The sequence below is a fragment of the Gordionus sp. m RMFG-2023 genome, chromosome 3, assembly GCF_954871325.1.
Source record: "Gordionus sp. m RMFG-2023 chromosome 3, tfGorSpeb1-WG-v2, whole genome shotgun sequence".
Lineage (NCBI taxonomy): Eukaryota > Metazoa > Nematomorpha > Gordioida > Chordodea > Parachordodidae > Gordionus > Gordionus sp. m RMFG-2023.
Genome location: NC_088777.1, coordinates 8,054,299 through 8,073,074, shown reverse-complemented (window position 1 = coordinate 8,073,074; position 18,776 = coordinate 8,054,299). Strand labels below are relative to the sequence as shown.

General features: G+C 26.2%; 1 protein-coding gene across 1 annotated transcript in view; it reads right to left on the bottom strand.

The window, feature by feature from the left end:
- LOC135926685 (anoctamin-4-like) overlaps positions 1-6,815 on the bottom strand; it is a 28,039-nt gene extending 21,224 nt beyond the window's left edge. Inside the window, exons 1-7 of the mRNA XM_065462616.1 lie at positions 6,804-6,815; positions 6,442-6,618; positions 4,890-4,985; positions 3,192-3,322; positions 2,129-2,235; positions 1,461-1,603; positions 231-295 (exon numbers count right to left, since the gene is read on the bottom strand). Of these exons, the coding sequence (XP_065318688.1) occupies positions 231-295; positions 1,461-1,603; positions 2,129-2,235; positions 3,192-3,322; positions 4,890-4,985; positions 6,442-6,618; positions 6,804-6,815 (731 nt within the window). The remainder of the gene's footprint in view (positions 1-230; positions 296-1,460; positions 1,604-2,128; positions 2,236-3,191; positions 3,323-4,889; positions 4,986-6,441; positions 6,619-6,803) is intronic.
- Between the last annotated feature and the right edge of the window lie 11,961 nt (positions 6,816-18,776).

Here is an 18,776-nt window from a genome sequence, read left to right as displayed (position 1 = left end):
TTTAATGATCCACGACTTAATAGGGAAAAATAGACACTCCATATCTAATGTAAGCAAGTGACTAAATGATAAGATCTAGTGGTGCCATCGCTTCTATCGCGCCAAAACAAAAAATAATACTAAATGAGCTTAACAACCGCATAGTCAAGAAATAAAAATAAAATAAAATTTAACATCTCATTTTATTATCGCAAAATTTAAATAAAATTTTGTTTTTATAATCGTTTTACCTTATCAATCCGATGGGCTGTTCTTTGTAAAACATTTTGGGCTTTGTCCAAATTTTGTACAATATCTATAAATTTTATCCAATTTTTTATAAAAAAAATTATATTATATGAGTTTTTTGGCTATAAGATAGTAACATCGATATCATATGCCCTCTATGAAACTCATATGGTTAGCTTAGGCCACTACCCTTTTTTTCAAAAGTGACCATCCAGGCACAGGTGAAAGAATAATAAAAATTGCGAATAGAAAATATTGATATTTAAAAGGATCCCACCAAAATTCATATAATCTTTAAATTTTGGAAAATGTATTCTTGAATGCTACGATTCATTAGACCTCGAGAAACATCTGATCTTAACAATTGAGGCTGGCATTACCTAAATGATAATATTATTTTAGTTGCCAAAAGCTTCATTTTTTTGATGGAAGTAGTTTATTCCAATTAGTTATGCCTAGAGTTAATAGGTTTCGCATCTTAATGGAAGAAAAAAAACTTGAAGTCACCTTCCCCCCTCCCTCCACTCTCAAAATATTTTTTATTCCCTATTCCCATAAGACCCCTTAACCCTACCTTTTGAATTCTATTTGAAGGCGCCTGCACTAGAGAGAAAAATTTGAAGGCAACATGATAAAATGTATCCCCCTCTTACTCCCTTAATAATTTTTAGTCTCTACACCTTTTAAGAGTCTTTCATGATATATGAAGCAAATTTCTGCTAACCCCCCCCCCCCTAACCATTCATATGAACGACACATGTTGAGGTTTCATTTGCTTTGATGTTCAAACTCTAACAAATAATCACGAATGGAGAAAAAAAAAGAGGATTTATCCAGATTATTGTAAATGCCATTTTTATTTTATTTCCCGAATATTGTAAAGTTTTAATAATTTGATTCCTAATCTTTATTTAATAACTTCATTAATCGAATCCTTTCTATAAATTTTAATCGATCGTTAGAATAATCCCTTTAAAGTTAGGGTTAAAAAAAATCTTTAACTAATATCTATCTCACTGACTAACATTTCAGGACCAGAGAGAGATTTCTAAGCCTTTAAGAATTTTCCATTAGCCTACCCCTCTCTCTCCAGCTTTATATCTTTTATTTTGTATGCGGAAAATTAGGAGTCGAGTCGTATATACTTATTTACATCTGGGATGGGTTTATAATTCATACACCATAAGGGGGGGGGAGGGTCCTTAGAACAGAAAATAATAATAAATATAAGCCTGTCTATCGTTGGGTTTTTTAGGAAGATCATCATTATTGGTAGACTCATCATCTTTACTATCCGAGTGGTTTTCCAAAAAGGGGCCATCGTGCAAGGGAAAGGAAGCAATGTATGTACCACTGGATATTAATCTATCTAAGCCTAAAAAAAATAATTTATTTCAAGGGTTATGATCATGAAATGGTAGGAATCAATTGGTTCATAGTATAATATTCTTGAAATGTATTTAGTTTTCTATATGGCATTGTTAATTTTCGTATTATTCTCGTTTTTTTTGTTTTTTTTAAAAAAATATTTTTCTTTTACTTTATTTTTGGCTATTTAGTATCAAGCCAGGAATTTATTTTTCATTTAATGTCTGGAGGAAAATAAATATTTTATAGTTATTTTTAAGGCTGTCCTTTTTAGTTGATGAAAGTTTGAGTTTTTTTTTCAAAAAAATATTAGTAATAATTTTTTTTTCAAGACTAATCTACTGCCCAAAATTTGGCAAGTTGCGACTCATTGATTCCCTCAGCGTCGCCAGGATTTTAATAGCTCATTTCCTAGTATGATTCTTATGTATATATATATTTTTAAAAAATAACTATCGTTTTAATAATAAAAAAACACTAATTTATTTTTTATAAACTCAAAAAATACCGCATTTTTTGTAAAATTATTTACCAAATTTTCTGGCTTGCATGTCGTATTTGCAACGTGATAACATTTCGTGAACAATCCTACTCCTCTTAGCATTGTCGAAAAAGGTGTCCCTATCTTCGATTAAAAATCTTTATTAAAGGTATAAAAAAAATGATTTTTAAAATAGTAAAATATTAGAAGAAAAATTATAATCGATAATAACACTTCATAAAGTATACAATAATTATAAAAACCATCCATTCTTTTTATAAAAAATAATAAATCCAGAAGGTATATTATATTGAAATTCTCTCTTAAATGAGGATGAGGATCAAATGTTTTTCTCGGATTAGGTCGTAAACAGCGCATGAACAATTTAGGGATTTCTTTCTTCTTTCCTTCCCAGCACTAATTTAAAATTATTTTTTAAGCCCGATCTGAGTTATCATATTAATTTTAGCCCCCCCCCCTTACCCAATCCAAGTTTTGTTGGTTTAAATATAAATAAAACTCATTTTTATAATTATTAAATAAAAATAAAAATCCCTGAAAGAAAGAAAGAAAGAAAAAAAGAAAGAAAGAAAGAAAGAAAGAAAGAAAGAAAGAAAGAAAGAAAGAAAGAAAGAATGTAAAGAAAAATGTCTATTTTAATTTTTTTTTAAAGATAATTTGGGAGGCTCGAGTTTTTAATTTCAGCTAGAGACAGGGTCATATTTAGGGCCGAGTCTACTCCAGGATTCAAGCATAGAATATTATCTAGATAAGTGATTTTTATTATCAGCAAAAAAAACCAATAAATTAATTTGTTTTTTTATTATTTTTATTTATAATAAGGCTGTTTATATTTTATTTAAAAAAACATTATTTGAAATACTTGAATTTTTTACCTTTTAAATTTCTCATTATAACTTTAAGATATTGAGAAAACTCAAGATTATTTTCACTTGATGTAAAAAGTTTGAAAATAATAGTTTTCTTTTTAATGAGCAGTATAAAAACCGATTTTTAGAATCAAATTAAATTGAATATTCCTTATCTTCGTTTGACATTTTCTATATAACTTAGGAAAGTTATATAATTCATGAATCGTGTCAAAAATATTAACTTGTTTATGTAGTTCTGATTAAAAACGCAGGTAAAATAATGTCTTTCTTTGGGTTTGTATTTTTCTGGCAAAGCGAATGGGTTATAGAGAAACGTCCAGAATTTGTTAACTTGAACTAAAAATTTATCTTCCTGTGGAATAAAAAAAGAATATGGAAAGGATATATTAAAATATTATTTATAGAAGGAGATTTTTTTTGATTAGATGAAGTATATTTAAATTATAAAAAAATATCTGAAATAAGGAATAGGAACTAAAGAATTAAAACTGGTTTTTATTAATATAAGGTGATTAAATAGACCAATAGAAATTTAAATAAATCAACTGTTGTAAGGGCAATTTACCTGAGTTGGGCCATAATATAAGGTTTTACCTTCTCCGAAATAAAGGAACAATAATTATTTTACGGTATCAAAATTTCAACTTACACGATTCACGTTTGTAAGTTCATAGACATTTTTGCCAATAAATTCGGTTAAAAGTTACCTTATCATTCTCACGATTGATGTTTAAAAATATTATTCCCCTTTTCACTATAATTTATATTATAAAACATTCTTCTTCTTCTTCAAGGCATATTATATATATTATATACTTGTTTTTTTTTATCGTCATTCATTATTAATTATAATAATCAGGAAATTTTATCGCAAAATGATTCTCATAAAGTTATTAAACAAAAATAGAGTAAAAGAAATTTGTAAACAATAAAGAAAAAAATTTGGCGTAAATAACCATATTCAAAAAGCGCGAAAGAAACAATTCTAATATTTAAGCCATCCCATTTAAGAAATTATATTACTGCCCTAGTTAGTTATATTACCTTTTTTTCCCCACAATTCAAAAAATATATCATTTTTTTTAAATATTTTTATTTAGTATTACTTATTTTTTTTGCGAGGATGTTTATTCTCTAAGCATAATTTTGGGAAAATAAGCAAACATGATGGAATATTTTTAAATTTAAAAGAACGCGCTCAAAAAATGATTTAAAGTTGAAAGAATAACAGCTGTTATATAATAATAAAATAAATTTTTTAAAAAAATGTGATTATATGGGACCGGATAAACATCGGGTGAATATTAGAACTTAATTGGTTTGAGTAATTTTTAAGAAAATTTTGCCCGGTATTATCTCTATTTTTATTTTCTTCCATTTTTTTTGTGAGTGGGTGGGTTTGGGACCCTAAATACTAAAAATATTTTAATTAATCCGAGTACGATATAGATTTAGCAAAAAATATTAGTACCACAAACATTTAGTTTTGATTATTATGAAGTAATTTTAATTGGTCCATTTTAATTTAAGCATGTAGAAATTTTGCTTTTCTAGGATTATTTAATTTCGTTTCTATAAACCCAATCATTTCAAATTAACTCCTTTGTTTTTCAATTTAAAAGCTTTTCGAAGCGCATTAAATTCTAGTCTACTGTAAACTTTTTCTTAACCCATTTATAAACTAGCCAAATATGAAATTGTTTTCACTATATTACCTTCCAAAATTTTCCTTATAAACGACATTCGCGGTAAAAATAAATTTGCGAAAAAGCGTTTCCCGATAATAGTTTTGTTCAATTGATTTGATACGAATTTAAGGAAAAATTAAAATAAATTATCGGTAAAAATAATAAAATAAAAATTTGGGTGACAAAAAAATATTATAAAGATAAAAGAAATAAAATAATATTTGTTATTACTTTGATAGGCATCTTGATGTTCATGAGTTGGGCATACTTGCAAAGGACTTCGAATGGCGCGTGAATTTTGACATAAACTATTCCTTGAGTATTTTCCTAGGTCAGTAAAATTGTAAAAAATAATTATTAAAATTATCACATTTATTTTTTTAACTGTTTACAAGGTCGGGCCATACATCCATATTTGATAATTTATGAATACGAATTATAAATTCTTTGTTTTGTATAACTAATATACCTTATTTATTTAATATTTTTTTTGAGCTCTAGGCTAAATGTCGGCGAATTCATATTCAATCTTCAGGGCCTGCCGGAGAAAATGGTTAAAATTAAGGTGTTTCTATTTATATTAGTTTCTTTCAAATTTGGGCTGCTATTGTTAAGAAAAACCCCCAGGCCAAAGTGATAATTTTCGGCCAAAGCCATGGTTTAGCCAATTTTGTAGCTCGTTAAAATTGGCTCAAAGGCTGAAAATTTAGTAATTACCCAATTATAGTGAGAGAATAATATATTAGTGGTTTGTTTTTATACCACAGTTTATATAGACTATTCCCTAACTATAAATTTTGTTTGGTAAAATATATAATTAAACATGGGTATTAGAGCACACTTAAAGGTCTGGAAAATCAATTTATTTCTGCCCCATGCTAACAATTTATCTTTTAGATCTAAGACCAGCCCATCAATTGTTTTTAAAAAAAAGCTTATTGGGAAGAAAAATCAAACTAAACATATTTAGCTGAGCTGGGCTGATAAGCCTATCCTCCAACGCATAGTATAAACAATATATTTAGCGCAAATTTATAAAGTATTTTTTTTTTAAAAAAATTGCTAATTCGATAAAGGTTTTATAATTATAGTTTATATAGACTATTCCCTAACTATAAATTTTGTTTGGTAAATTATATAATTGGTTATTAGAGCACACTTAAAGATCTGAAAAATCAATTTATTTCTGCCCAATTTGAAAAAATCCGAGATCAACAAAATCTTAGATTTTTTTTATATTTTCAAAGAGCATTTCAAATTCCGATATTTTTTGATAACAAATAATTTATTCCAACCCAATAAAGGTAGAAAATAGAATTTAGAGTATATTTATTTATTCTATTTAAAAAAATAATCTTTTATCATCTCAAAAAAATAAATAATAGAGAATAGATAAATATTTATTTTTTTGTTCTTAGCTTAAGCATAACTATAAATATTAGCTATATTTTATAAAGAGGTTATTGTCCAGTTTAGATGTAAGTTAATTATGTTAAAGGCTCTATTTTCAAAAAGAAAAAGGGTTAACCCAATATTTTAGCCAAACATTTTAACGTAAGTCTGAAGATTTGGCTTATAGATAGTAGAAATATTTGGATGTCTATTAGCGAAATCTCGAGGCATCACTAATATTATTTAGCGCTAAAACCCTTAATTTAAAAATAAGGCTAAATAGTTACCGTTTAACAATACTAGATTTTAAGACGGATATTTATAAAATCATTTTTTAATAAATAAATAAAATAAAATAATCAATTCCAAATTAGATTCTAAAGTACTTAACCTTAGGATCGGTTTTCTCGAATTGCAAGCCCTCGTCGATCAAATTTTTCTCGAAAATCAACCTTTTATGTTCTTTCTTTATTTCGTCGTCAACATAGGCTTGGGGTTCCTTGTAAACGAGGATATAATCTATCTTTCTCGTGTTGTCATCGAAATATATGCCCGGAAGGTGTGTCGACTTTAATTTTTTTTGTTAATTTTTTTTGCAGATTAAAAAATTTTCATCTTTCTTTCTTTCTTTCTTTCTTTCTTTCTTTCTTTCTTTCTTTCTTTCTTTCTTTCTTTCTTTCTTTCTTTCTTTCTTTCTTTCTTTCTTTCTTTCTAAATGCAGGGTTAAGACTAAATATTGATCAGGCTTAATACAATCAATGTCATAGTAGGTTATTATTTACTCGATTTTACCTAAGTTTTAAAAAAAAATTTAAACAAACTTTTTATTTAAATATTGGGTGGAAGGCTTCTTAATTAAATCGGTTAAAACATATTAGAGAGGCAGAGTACTTATGATAAAGGATTTGGGGGGGGGGGGATTATTAGCATTTTAAGAATCGGCCAATTCTTTTGACAAGTTCTCCAACTTTATAATACGGTTTCTCAAATGTAACCAGTGGTCACCTAAAGTTCTTAAAATAATGCATGCGTAAATTTATGTTTATATAATAACTTAATAATTATAATGATTATATTATTATATTTTATATATAATAGGAATTAAACTTTTAATTTTAACAATTTTCTAAGAATAATATCCATTTTAAGAGATGAGAATATAGAATCGATAAATGGAATGATAAAAAAAATAAATGCATAGATTATAAATAATTTAAAATAATAACTTTTCAAATCAATATTTTATTTTTTATAAAAAAATTAACCTTATATTCAATATTTTTTTTTTATAAATAAAAATAGGGAAAAAATAAAAGTAATTAATAATCAAGGATTTTTATAAATAAAAAAACGCAATTACCTTTTACAGATTAAAACTAAATTTTGATAGGTTGAAATAACAGAGTTGATGTAAATGTGTTTAATTTAACTGGTTTTGTGACAATATCAATAAGGTAGAAAACGTGTCAAAATATTTGTTAATTATTACAATATATTAACGCTTTTCCTAGACTAGATTATTCGACATCAACAAAAGATTAAAAATTATTATATGCAACCAAATTAATAACAGAGTGTTATATCTTTTATTTAATATACGTATCTTAAATATATCATTTTCTTCGATTTCATTCGAAAAGATGTTTGAGAAACAAATGATGTCGATAAAATAAAAATGGTGAAAATTTTTAATTTTTTAAAATAAAAATTTTCCACTTGACTTATTTTTTCAACCAATAATTTTCTATATATCACTTGATACCAAATTTTATACATATTCGTTTCCATCACAGTTGCCACCACCATATCCCCTGACCCACTCTTAAGTTTAGAAATTGTCAAGGCTATTAAATCATTTAAAAAGAACTCGGCTGCTAGAGGGTTAGATGATTTCCGAGCAATTTAAGGCTAACAATGTTATTGCCATAACAGAATATTAGGCTTAATCATACTTCTTAATAACCTTGTTTTACCATGCATTCTACCCTTATTTGGTGCTCGCCTTATTGCACTAACCAAAAAGAATGGAAGCTGTTGTAGCAGTTAGAAAAAATAAGAAATAAATTTAATAAAATATACTAAATGTCAGTCATTTTTATGACATGAACAATTAATTTTCCTTGGGGGAAGAAGAGAGAATGGGGAGATTACGAGATGCCAGCTGAAAAAGAACAAAGAAGATAGATTGAATTATTGGAACCGATTTTGTAATGTGATAGTTATTGGTATTTGTTTAATATTTTTATATTAGTTGTTATTTTATAAAAGGACTTTTGGATTTATAAGATATATTGTTAAAGGGAAGGGTTGAGAGTAAGGGGTATTCTTCACAGTTGTTGACCGTGAACCAGGATAGGCAGCATAAGGGTTTCGGTACATAATGCAATTATTAACCACTATACAGGTTGTCAGAAAGAGATGAGATTAAGGGATTTTAGAATTTTATTTTAGATGTTTAACAAATTAAGAACAGGATAGAAAGTATGTAATGAGTATTAGGCCTGAAAATAAAAATAAATCATGAATTTAAGATAGTAATTTATATATTACCTTAAAAATAAACTTTGGTTAAGGGTTAATGATATTTAATTCATTTTGGCCCATTTAAGACAATAATATTTGTGGTATTAGATGTCTAAATGTATATTGTACATCCAATTTTGACAATAGGTATAATCTTATTATTTGGTAGGCCTTAAGACTCATTGAATGGTGTTATAGGTATTCCGTCATAGGAAAATTAGACCTCAAGATATGCAGGACAGAAAGGATTGCTGAATATTTAAATATTGGGGATTTATGAAAATATATATAGAAGTGGATTTTTGTAATAAATTATTTGTTATATAATTATGCATTTGGGCTTTTAAAGGGATGAACATATGTGGGATACTTTATTATTAATTAATACTATATTGTATATGTAATCCAGTTTCAATTAAGGATGATATATTATTAAGGGATCTATTGAGGGTGAGTTAATGTTGTTTATTTTGAAGTAATTAACCATTTTTATGAAATATGGTGTAATATGAATTACACATATGATATATTTAATTATTTTTGATTTAATGTATGAATTTGATATATATATATAAATTTGGCATGAATTTATATGGTATATAAAGAGCAAAATATGAATTGATATATATAATTTGTATGGATTTATATGATAAATGGGTTAAATATGAATTTGATATATATATATATATATTTGGTATGAATTTCAGGGGCGTCTCTAGCCTTTACAATCTCAGAGGGCTCAACTAAAAAAAAATTATGGGGGCTTCGACTCCATACCCCAATATGCGGGTATTCGGCTGGCTTTTGCTCTCTTCGGTCGGGTTTTATATTAATATATTATACATTTTTAAAGTATGCTAACTTTAGACAATTATTCTGAATTTGATATTTTGTCATTTATAATATTTTGTATACAAAATAAACTAGTATATAAATAACTAAAACAATACAAGACATTTCTAAAAATAATATGTTTTAATACAAAATCTATTTATTACAGTATAAAATATTTTCGATTGCTGATATAAAAAAATTTTGAGTAAAGAATGACAAGTGATAAAAAAGATTAGCTAATTCATACATATGCCTCAATTGATAATGGTTTTTAAAAACCACATAAGGCTATATAATTCTAGCAAGTTACATTGACAAAAGGTCATGAAACTAATATAACTCTCTGTTACCATTTTGGACAATGTTTAATAGAATGGACTAATAAGGAAAAATTTATAGGCCTAACCAAATCAACAATTCTTGAATAAGAAAATATACACGACCAATTAAATCATAAAACTATATGGTGGCTAGAGCTTCCTCTTATATGACATGATGGAAGCTAGATAAGTAATCGAGAAAATTTTTGTGAGATATTAAATTTCTAAAAGATTATCTTCCATTTTTATTGATATATAAACGACTACACAGTTGACCATTATTGCTTATCTAAAATATGCAATCATATGCTCTCAGCATCTATAGTAATAATCTTAAATTACATAGAGACACAAATAATAGAAGCTGATTAATCTGCAGTTATAGCCATGACAATCACGATAGTAACCCATATCAGAATTTATTATGTTAGATAAATTGATAAAACAAAAATAGTAAAAATTTTTAGAAGAAATTATGCAAATATATTGAAGTTGTGAGTTATTTACACCGCAAGAATGCCGTATTAGAAATGAAACATTTTGTAACAAAATAAGGAACAGAGTGATATGATGAAAGTAATTAAAATTTTATATATTAATGTCGCACCGCTTCTAGATGGTATATTATATCTTAAAATTTAATAGATTGTAACAATAACAAAAATATATTCGTATTAAAAATTTAACACAAAACTGTTTTTCAAAGAAGAAAAAAATAGCTTACCTAAAAATATTTAAAAAAAGAGAAGAAAAGATATCTAAATTGTGGGATTAATAATAAGAAGTTTACTTTTAATAATATATTTAATAAATAGATGGAATTAAATAATTGAATGCAAATTGTTACTTATATTTATTATCAAAAGCATTTATTATTAAAATTTTAAAATTATTAACTGCAATATATTATATAACTGTCAAATACTTCTGTAATAGTGGCATTTTACCTAATATTTTATAAATAATTATATATTATAAAGGATTATAAACTATTTAACTACTTGCTTTTTATAAATAAATATCTTATACTCATTTGGATTTGGACCTTGATATTATTAGGAAGAGACATGATAATTAAATTTAAAAATCAAAATGTAGTTTATTAGTGATTTTGAACTCGGCTAATTACAATATTAAATTTGTTAATTTTCAATTAATAAATGATTATATTTATTTAATTAAGGTTATAAAATAATTTAAATAATAAAAGTTAAGCTTCAACCTCTAATGCTAAATTAATATTTAGTGAGTGATAATGATATATTTTTAACACAGAATTTGATCGCAAGCTGACAGAGTGAACATATAATTTATATATATTAATCTATTCTAATTATTAAAATATAATTCATATAATAAAAATTTATAGTTTTATTAATTTTTAAATAATAAAAATCTATATATTACTCAATAGAATTATAAAAGAAATCGTTTAAGAGGCAATTAAAAAAATTTATTTTTAGTTCAAGGGGATATTAAGGAGCAATTAAAAAAAATTTCTTTGCTTCAAAGGGCTATTCAAACTTTTCAGTGGGCTCGAGCCCCTGCGCCCTCCCCCTAGCGGCCACTGATGGATTTATATGATATATTAGTATAAGTTTGATATATATATAAATTTGGCATGGATTTATATAATATATTGGTAGAAATTATGATACTGAATTTTTTTTTTTAAGATTATGAAATCTTTTTAATATTTATTTTTTTTTAAATTATAAAATTTTATTAAAATTTTTATTTGCATGTATTATACTGTGTTTATTGTGATTTTTATTAAAGGGAAAATATTTTTATGGATAAGGTCAGCCATGTGTTGATGGGTATGCCTTAAGATGGAATAAATTCTTGAGAAAGTTTTTTTTGTAAATTCTTTTTCGTAAATTTATTTTGTGCATTACATTTTTTTTATCTTTGTAATAATTTTATAGCACATCACATTTTACTATGTATATTATGAACATGTATTTTTTTTTTTAAAAAAACTCAGATTATTTTATTATATTATGAATGTTATATTAAAATTCTCTACATGTATACCATATATCCCATTATATTCTCAATTTTTGTTACTTTGCATTCTACATTTCCGTGAATCCGTGCTAATTGTGATGGCAGGGTTAAGTAGAAATGGTATTCTTAGGATACTGAGTAATTCCTAGGAGAAGAATATTTTATTTTACCCTTATCATAATGTTTACTAATCGCCGGGATTACGTATTATATATTTTTCCTACCTATAAAATATTAAATTTATTTCTATACATATTTCTTGTAATTTTCAGAGTTGTTAAAAGATACTTTTTAAATGGATCTAGATACAGATACAGATACATAGTCTCAAAAGTTATCTAGATACAGATACAGATACAGCGTCTAAAAAGTTATCAAGATACAGATACAATTTTTAAATGTATCTGTATACAGATACATTTTTTATTATGCTCTTATAGGTTTGCATAAACCTAAATTAATATTATATTGTGAAAATTCATGAAATGAGCTAAAAAATTTATTGACGCGATATTACATTTATCAGAATATAACTAAAATAATGATTTTAATATAATATATGATAATATATGATTAAATAATTATAAATAATTATTAGATTTCAGTAATAAAACATTTTCAAAATTTTGATCATTTAGGCATCCTCGTTTATCTGTAAAGACATTTTTAGCAACACTAAATAGTCTTTCCACAGGGGCGCTTGAAGGAATTGTAGTGTTATATTTAATAAATAACAATTTTATATCAGGGTATTCTTTAAAAATGCTAAAATCTCTACATTCATTTTTGAAAAAATTATTTAAAATTTGTTGATTATCAAAATTTAAATCATTATTAGAAATTATATCTGCTGTAGGGTACTGAAAAAAATCTGAAATTAAATTATTTGTTTTTTTTGGCAGGTTATTTGCTTGCAGTCAGTTGATGACTTTGATAATTCACCAGCTAATCTTTGTATTAATTGTTTTCTTTTATTAAGATTTTCTTCCATTTGCAACCATGTCCAATCAAGTTTAAAAAAAGGGTGGAGCATGGTTGCTATAATATTATCATCTTCAAATAAGGTCACAATAAACCTAGAATTATTAAATATTTTTAATTTATTATATTAATTTACCTATCCTCAATCCCTTTAAGTAAGGCATCTAAGAGTGGTAAACAGAATCTCAGGTTCATTTCTTTAAAATTCTTTAATTTGATAATAAGTTGTGAAATAGTTGCACAGTAATAAGCTGTGTACATATACTTATCTCCCTGCAAAATATCAAGGGAATTAGCTATTGGCTTCATTAGCTAATTTAAAATAATGCTATATATATAAATATTATTTATAACTTACTAAACAATATTCATGAATAAAATCACATTCATTAGGTAAAAACCTAGGTAGTTTTATTCCATCACATATCTTGTCTACTTTGTCAGATTTATCTTTTATAATTTCTGACATTAATTGTAAGGCATTATAGGTGGAGTTCCATCTAGTTATATTAGGACATATAAAATAACGACCAATATATTCCTTAATAATCTCAGATGAAATAGGAGACTTATTTTGCCTATTCCATATATTTTGGCATTTAAGTAGTGTTGTGCTATATATCTAATGAAGAAAATATTACTTATTTAATTAAAATTAGTTTTACCCTCTGATATTGTTTACACTGCATGGCTCTATTGGCATCCACAGTGGCTATAAGATTCAATGTGTGACTGGCACAACATTGGTGATGAGGTAAACTAAATGATTCTGATAATTCAGAATCCTGTGCAGTATTATAAAGATTTGATATAGAAATTGGCACAACTGCTTCATCTTCCAGATCATCAATTGATTCACTTGTATTATTTTCAATTGGCTTGAAAACTCTTTAATAAATTAAGTAATCAATCATATATTATGTTTATATTTATTTATAATAAAATAAACCTAAAACATTTTTTAAAATTTTTGGCATTATCTGTAATGGTCTTTGAAATTTTATTTTGAATGCAATAATCCTTAGCTATATCTTGTAAATTTTTTGCTATTTTATCATATGTATGACTACCAGTCATTCTTTTACAAGCCAACGCTACATTTTTTCTTTCCAAACTTATTGGATTTATATAATGAGCGGTTACTCCTATATATGAACTAGAAATTAAAATTTATTAAAATTGCTGAATTAATTATTCTTAATTAATTATTATACAAATTGAAATGTTAACTATACCGGCGATAGGCACTCCAACAATCTGCTGTTGTGCATATTAATGATGGTTCTATAAGACTTTTAATTATTTCTTTCTTTTCATTTTCCCATCTTTGGGAAATTCTACCAACAACTGTCTGTCGGCAAATTATATTTTTGTGTGGAGCCAAAGTGTTGATCATTTTTTTAAAAGAAGGATTTTCAACAATTGAAAATGGCTGCATGCCATCTATAATAAAAGCAATAATTAAATCATCTAAAGTGCCTTGAGTTAAAGTCAAAGGTCTTTTAGCAAAAATATTGATGGAGGATGAGCCTTGTCCAGTATTTTCTTTGGTAGTTTTATTTTCCTTCCCCTTTTTTATTTTTGTTAACAAGGTTGGATGTTTTCTCTTAAAATTTAAATTAGAATTTTAAATATATAATATCTATACCCTTATGTGCTTCAAGATATTGCACGTTGAAGTCTTACTGACGGATATTTTTGTATTTTTAGGTAGACACGGCAAACATTTTACCATTAGAGAATTGTTTTCTTTGTTTTGAGATATTATTTTAAAATATTCTCTATAAATTGGCCATGGTAAAGCAATAGAACTTGTTGTTGCTTCCTCTTCTTCATCGATATAGATCTAAATAAATATATAAACTTAAAAATTTAGTTATAAAATAAAATTTACCATTTCCATATTGTAATATTAAAATTTGTATGGTTTATTGATAAACTCGGACATAATATTTAAATTAATGAATATTTATATATATTTTTTATATATAAGTTTTAATATTTTATGTATATATAATTCTTTATTATAATATTAATAAATATTAATATATAATATATATATATATATATTTATTTCATAAGCTCATATGAAATAAAATAAATTTTACAGTCAAATATTTTTATTTATAATAAAAAAAGGGGTATATAAAATGTATCTGAAAAAGTATCTAAAAACAGATACAGATACCTCTAAAATAATATCTAGATACAGATACAGATATCTTTCTAAAAAATCTATCTAGATACAGATACAGATACTACATTTTTATATCTAGATACAGTATCTAGATACTTGTATCTAGATACTTTAACAACTCTGGTAATTTTATTTAAAATCTTTGCTCGGCAAATTTTCTCAATTATTTTTAATACCTAAAAATGGATTTTTATATCTATTTTAGGAGATATTTATAAAAAATGTAGTTTTTTTACATGACAGAAGGAAAATTACATGTGAAATTGCATTTCATACCTAGATTATTTGTTCACATTACAGCATTGTATGTAAAATCATTGTTTCCTAATTCTCATTAATCAGACCCCGAATAATGTATATTGTAACTTCTAGTTCCTAAATGTCTTAAAATGAATGAATTATTATATTTTGCTGATATTACATTGTCAATATTAATGTTCCATAGATTATAAATACGGATACTACGATGTAAATGTAATTATTGATAATATGTTTTCCCTCTATTTTATATTGAAATGTATAGGAGATATTATACTATAAATCATCATAAAAGGAGACGGTTAGATAAATTCCCTGAACGTTTCCTAAGCGTGCCGAAAGTTGATACAATTCAAATGGACGATTCGATACAATACCACCAGAGAGAGAGGGACGCTGGGCCTGTGAAGGGTGGACATGTTGTAGCAGTTAAAAAAAAGAAGAAATAAATTTAATATATACTAAATGTCATTATATATTTTTTTAGTTGTTATTTTGTCATTGTGAATAAAAGGACTTTTGAATTTATAAGATATATTGTTAAAGGGAAGTGTTGAGAGTATAGGGCATTCTTCACAGAAGCATTCCTCCCATTGCTATGAATCTATGTTTCAATATTCCTGTAGGATGTGAGGCTTCACATACTATACGCTATTTGCTTCATCCATTTAACAATATTTTTTTTAGATTGCATTTAATATTTCATTTAAATCTCTTAAGAGAGAACACTTCATTTCTTCCTTTGGCAAAACATTCCCTGAATATTCCATTTATATATCTGCTGCTATGGCATGGCCATATCTCTTATTTGAAATTTCATGAAACAACCATAGAATCCCGACAAAGAATACAACAAGAGGATCCCTTGGGCCATGCTATTTTCTGTTAGCAACATCAAAGACAACAATAGACACCAGCAATGCCATTTTAAACAGGTTGTAGGCCATACGATGAATTAATAATATTAATTCTATCTTCTTTCGGATCTCACTCCAATTATTGGTTTTACACTCAATCATAAAAAATGCCAATTTTATATGCAAAATAATTTTTATCTAATTCCAAGAAACTTTTCTAAAGTAAAGAAATCAACCTATACTCATATAGGCTCACCTATTGGAGGGAAAGCAGCAATATATAAATTTAATGAAGACTCCCTGATTAAATTTTACCGACTTCAGAAAATCATAAGCTTATTACCATCTCATCATTCGTTCATTCTCCTAAAGAATTTCTTTGCATTCCAACAAAATTGCGTGCCTTTCGTTCTGCTCCTCTTTTCCAACTCAAAGACATGTTACTAGATTAGGACTTAATAAAATCTCCCTTGAATCAATATTTAACCTCAAATTCTCGCCTAGTTGCTAGATGAAAGCTGGTCTCTCAAGTGATGATGATATAAGCTTTAGATTTCCTGCCTCACTGCATTCCATTGAATTTCTTTATTCAAACGCTACTTTGAAAGGCTCCTCATCTCCCCAACACAACGTATTAATTTCTCGTGCCCGATAAATTAAAATAGTGATTCTCCATCATCAATTTGACATTTCAATTAAAGGCTATGAATGGCTCGAGACTTCCATCATATTTATAACCTGTAGAACTAATCTAGGGGGAAATATCACACCTGATAAAAATGACACTAGTTCATGGATCAAGAGAATCCCGCTCAGGGATTATACATCCTTTGATCGGTTTGCACCATCCATTAATTTCAATTCTTTGGTTAGAGTGGAAATTTAAATAAATAAATATATTAACATCTCTAATCACTTTAACATCCATCTCCGACACAATCGGTGCTTTTGGATCCATAGCCCAGGATTTATTCGAACTCACCCAAAAAATGCGCTTAATTTTGGGTGATCTTTAGGAAGGCTTTTACCTATGTCAACGAATCTCAATTGAAATTTTAATATAAATTTATGGTGCCATAACCTGCATACACTTCCTCATTTTTTTTTAAACGCTCATTTTTTATTCTAAAATTTTTATAATTTTTTTTTAAAATACATTCTTTTTATTTTTTAAAAATATATTTTCATTTTATATTACCTTTATTATAAATTGCGTTTTTCAATTAAAATAAAATCTTCATTCTTTAAAAAAAAAATTTAGATTTATGAAGTCATGCAATTTTGTCAAAAATTTATAATAATATGATTTTAATATAAATATACTATACTGTTATGTTAAAAATGTATATAATAGTTATTCATTCATTCCATCTGTTAATAACTTTTTTTTTCCTATTTAAAGTATTTTTGCTTGTAAGATTTAAAAGATACAAAAATAAGATTTCGTTATACCTTTGAATCGTGTTATACCTTTAAAAATTTGTTAAATCTCATATTAAAATACCGCCTTCCAATAATTATAACATCTTAAACAATGATAAAACTATTTCTATATAAATGAGAAAAAAAATTGAAGTGGCAGCATCGTGCTTAAGTATTTTAGAAATATGGGTATTTATGAAACATTTGAATCCAACTACCCAGCTGGATAAGCCTCAGGGATGTTTCTCAATTTTCCTTATTTAGACATCAGGCTTAAGAAATAGAAGACTTTATTTCTAAAGCAATCAAAATCCATTACTATAAATGCCAGATTTACTAAATAATTTTAATAAAAAATAATAATTATAATTAAAAGAAAAATAGATTTTATTCGGAGGCATATTATCATCAGTTTCGAAATTAAAAATATTTTCTCATCCAACTATAAATGGAGTTTATTTATGGAGAAATATCAGATTTTTTGTCAACCTTCAGATGGTGATACAGTAAAAAAACCATAAGTAATAGGACATTATTACTTTTAAAGGAAAGATTTATTGTGCAACCAATACTAAGGTAGGTTTAATTCTAAATCCAAATTTCAAAAGTCTTAAGTTTTTAACAGACGATGAAAAGGTAGATATATATAAAATAACTATGATGTTATGCAAAAGACAAAGCCAAATATCATTTTTAGCTTTTCTAATACGTCTTGCACACATAAAAAACAGCATATTGTATATAAAACATTTAGAGAATTTATAGATTCTTCTAATTCTGATAAGCGCCAAAATCTGCCGATGAAAGTTGTGAGGATGAATTATCCTTCGCAAACAATAAGCAATAAAAATATTTTAAAATTTTGGAAGCAGGGGAAATTCATTTCAATTTGCCCGGGCAAGTTCGGCTTCCAGTGAAAGATGATTTTTTTTCTATAGCCAATCGCTTATTAGATCAAAGACGAACACAATTAAAATAAATTCTTTCTATTTTTTTATAAAAATTTTGATTTATAAATGGTAATTATTTTGTAATTAAAGAAATAAAAAAACTATGAAAGAATAAATTCAAAAAAAAGCGTTAGAAGATAGTAATAAAGTTTTGAGAAATAGAGAAGAAAAAAATGTAAAAAACCATGAATTTTTCTGGCGTGATCAAAATACTGTCTTGCGTGAGCGGGCGGGTCGGGTAAAAAATTTTTTTTTAAACATAACCCATCATCGTGGGGGAACATTACCTTATACAGAATCTTTCGAACCATAGTAACATTCTTAGTCCCACGAGCCTAATTACTAGAATCATTATTTGATTATACAATCTTACC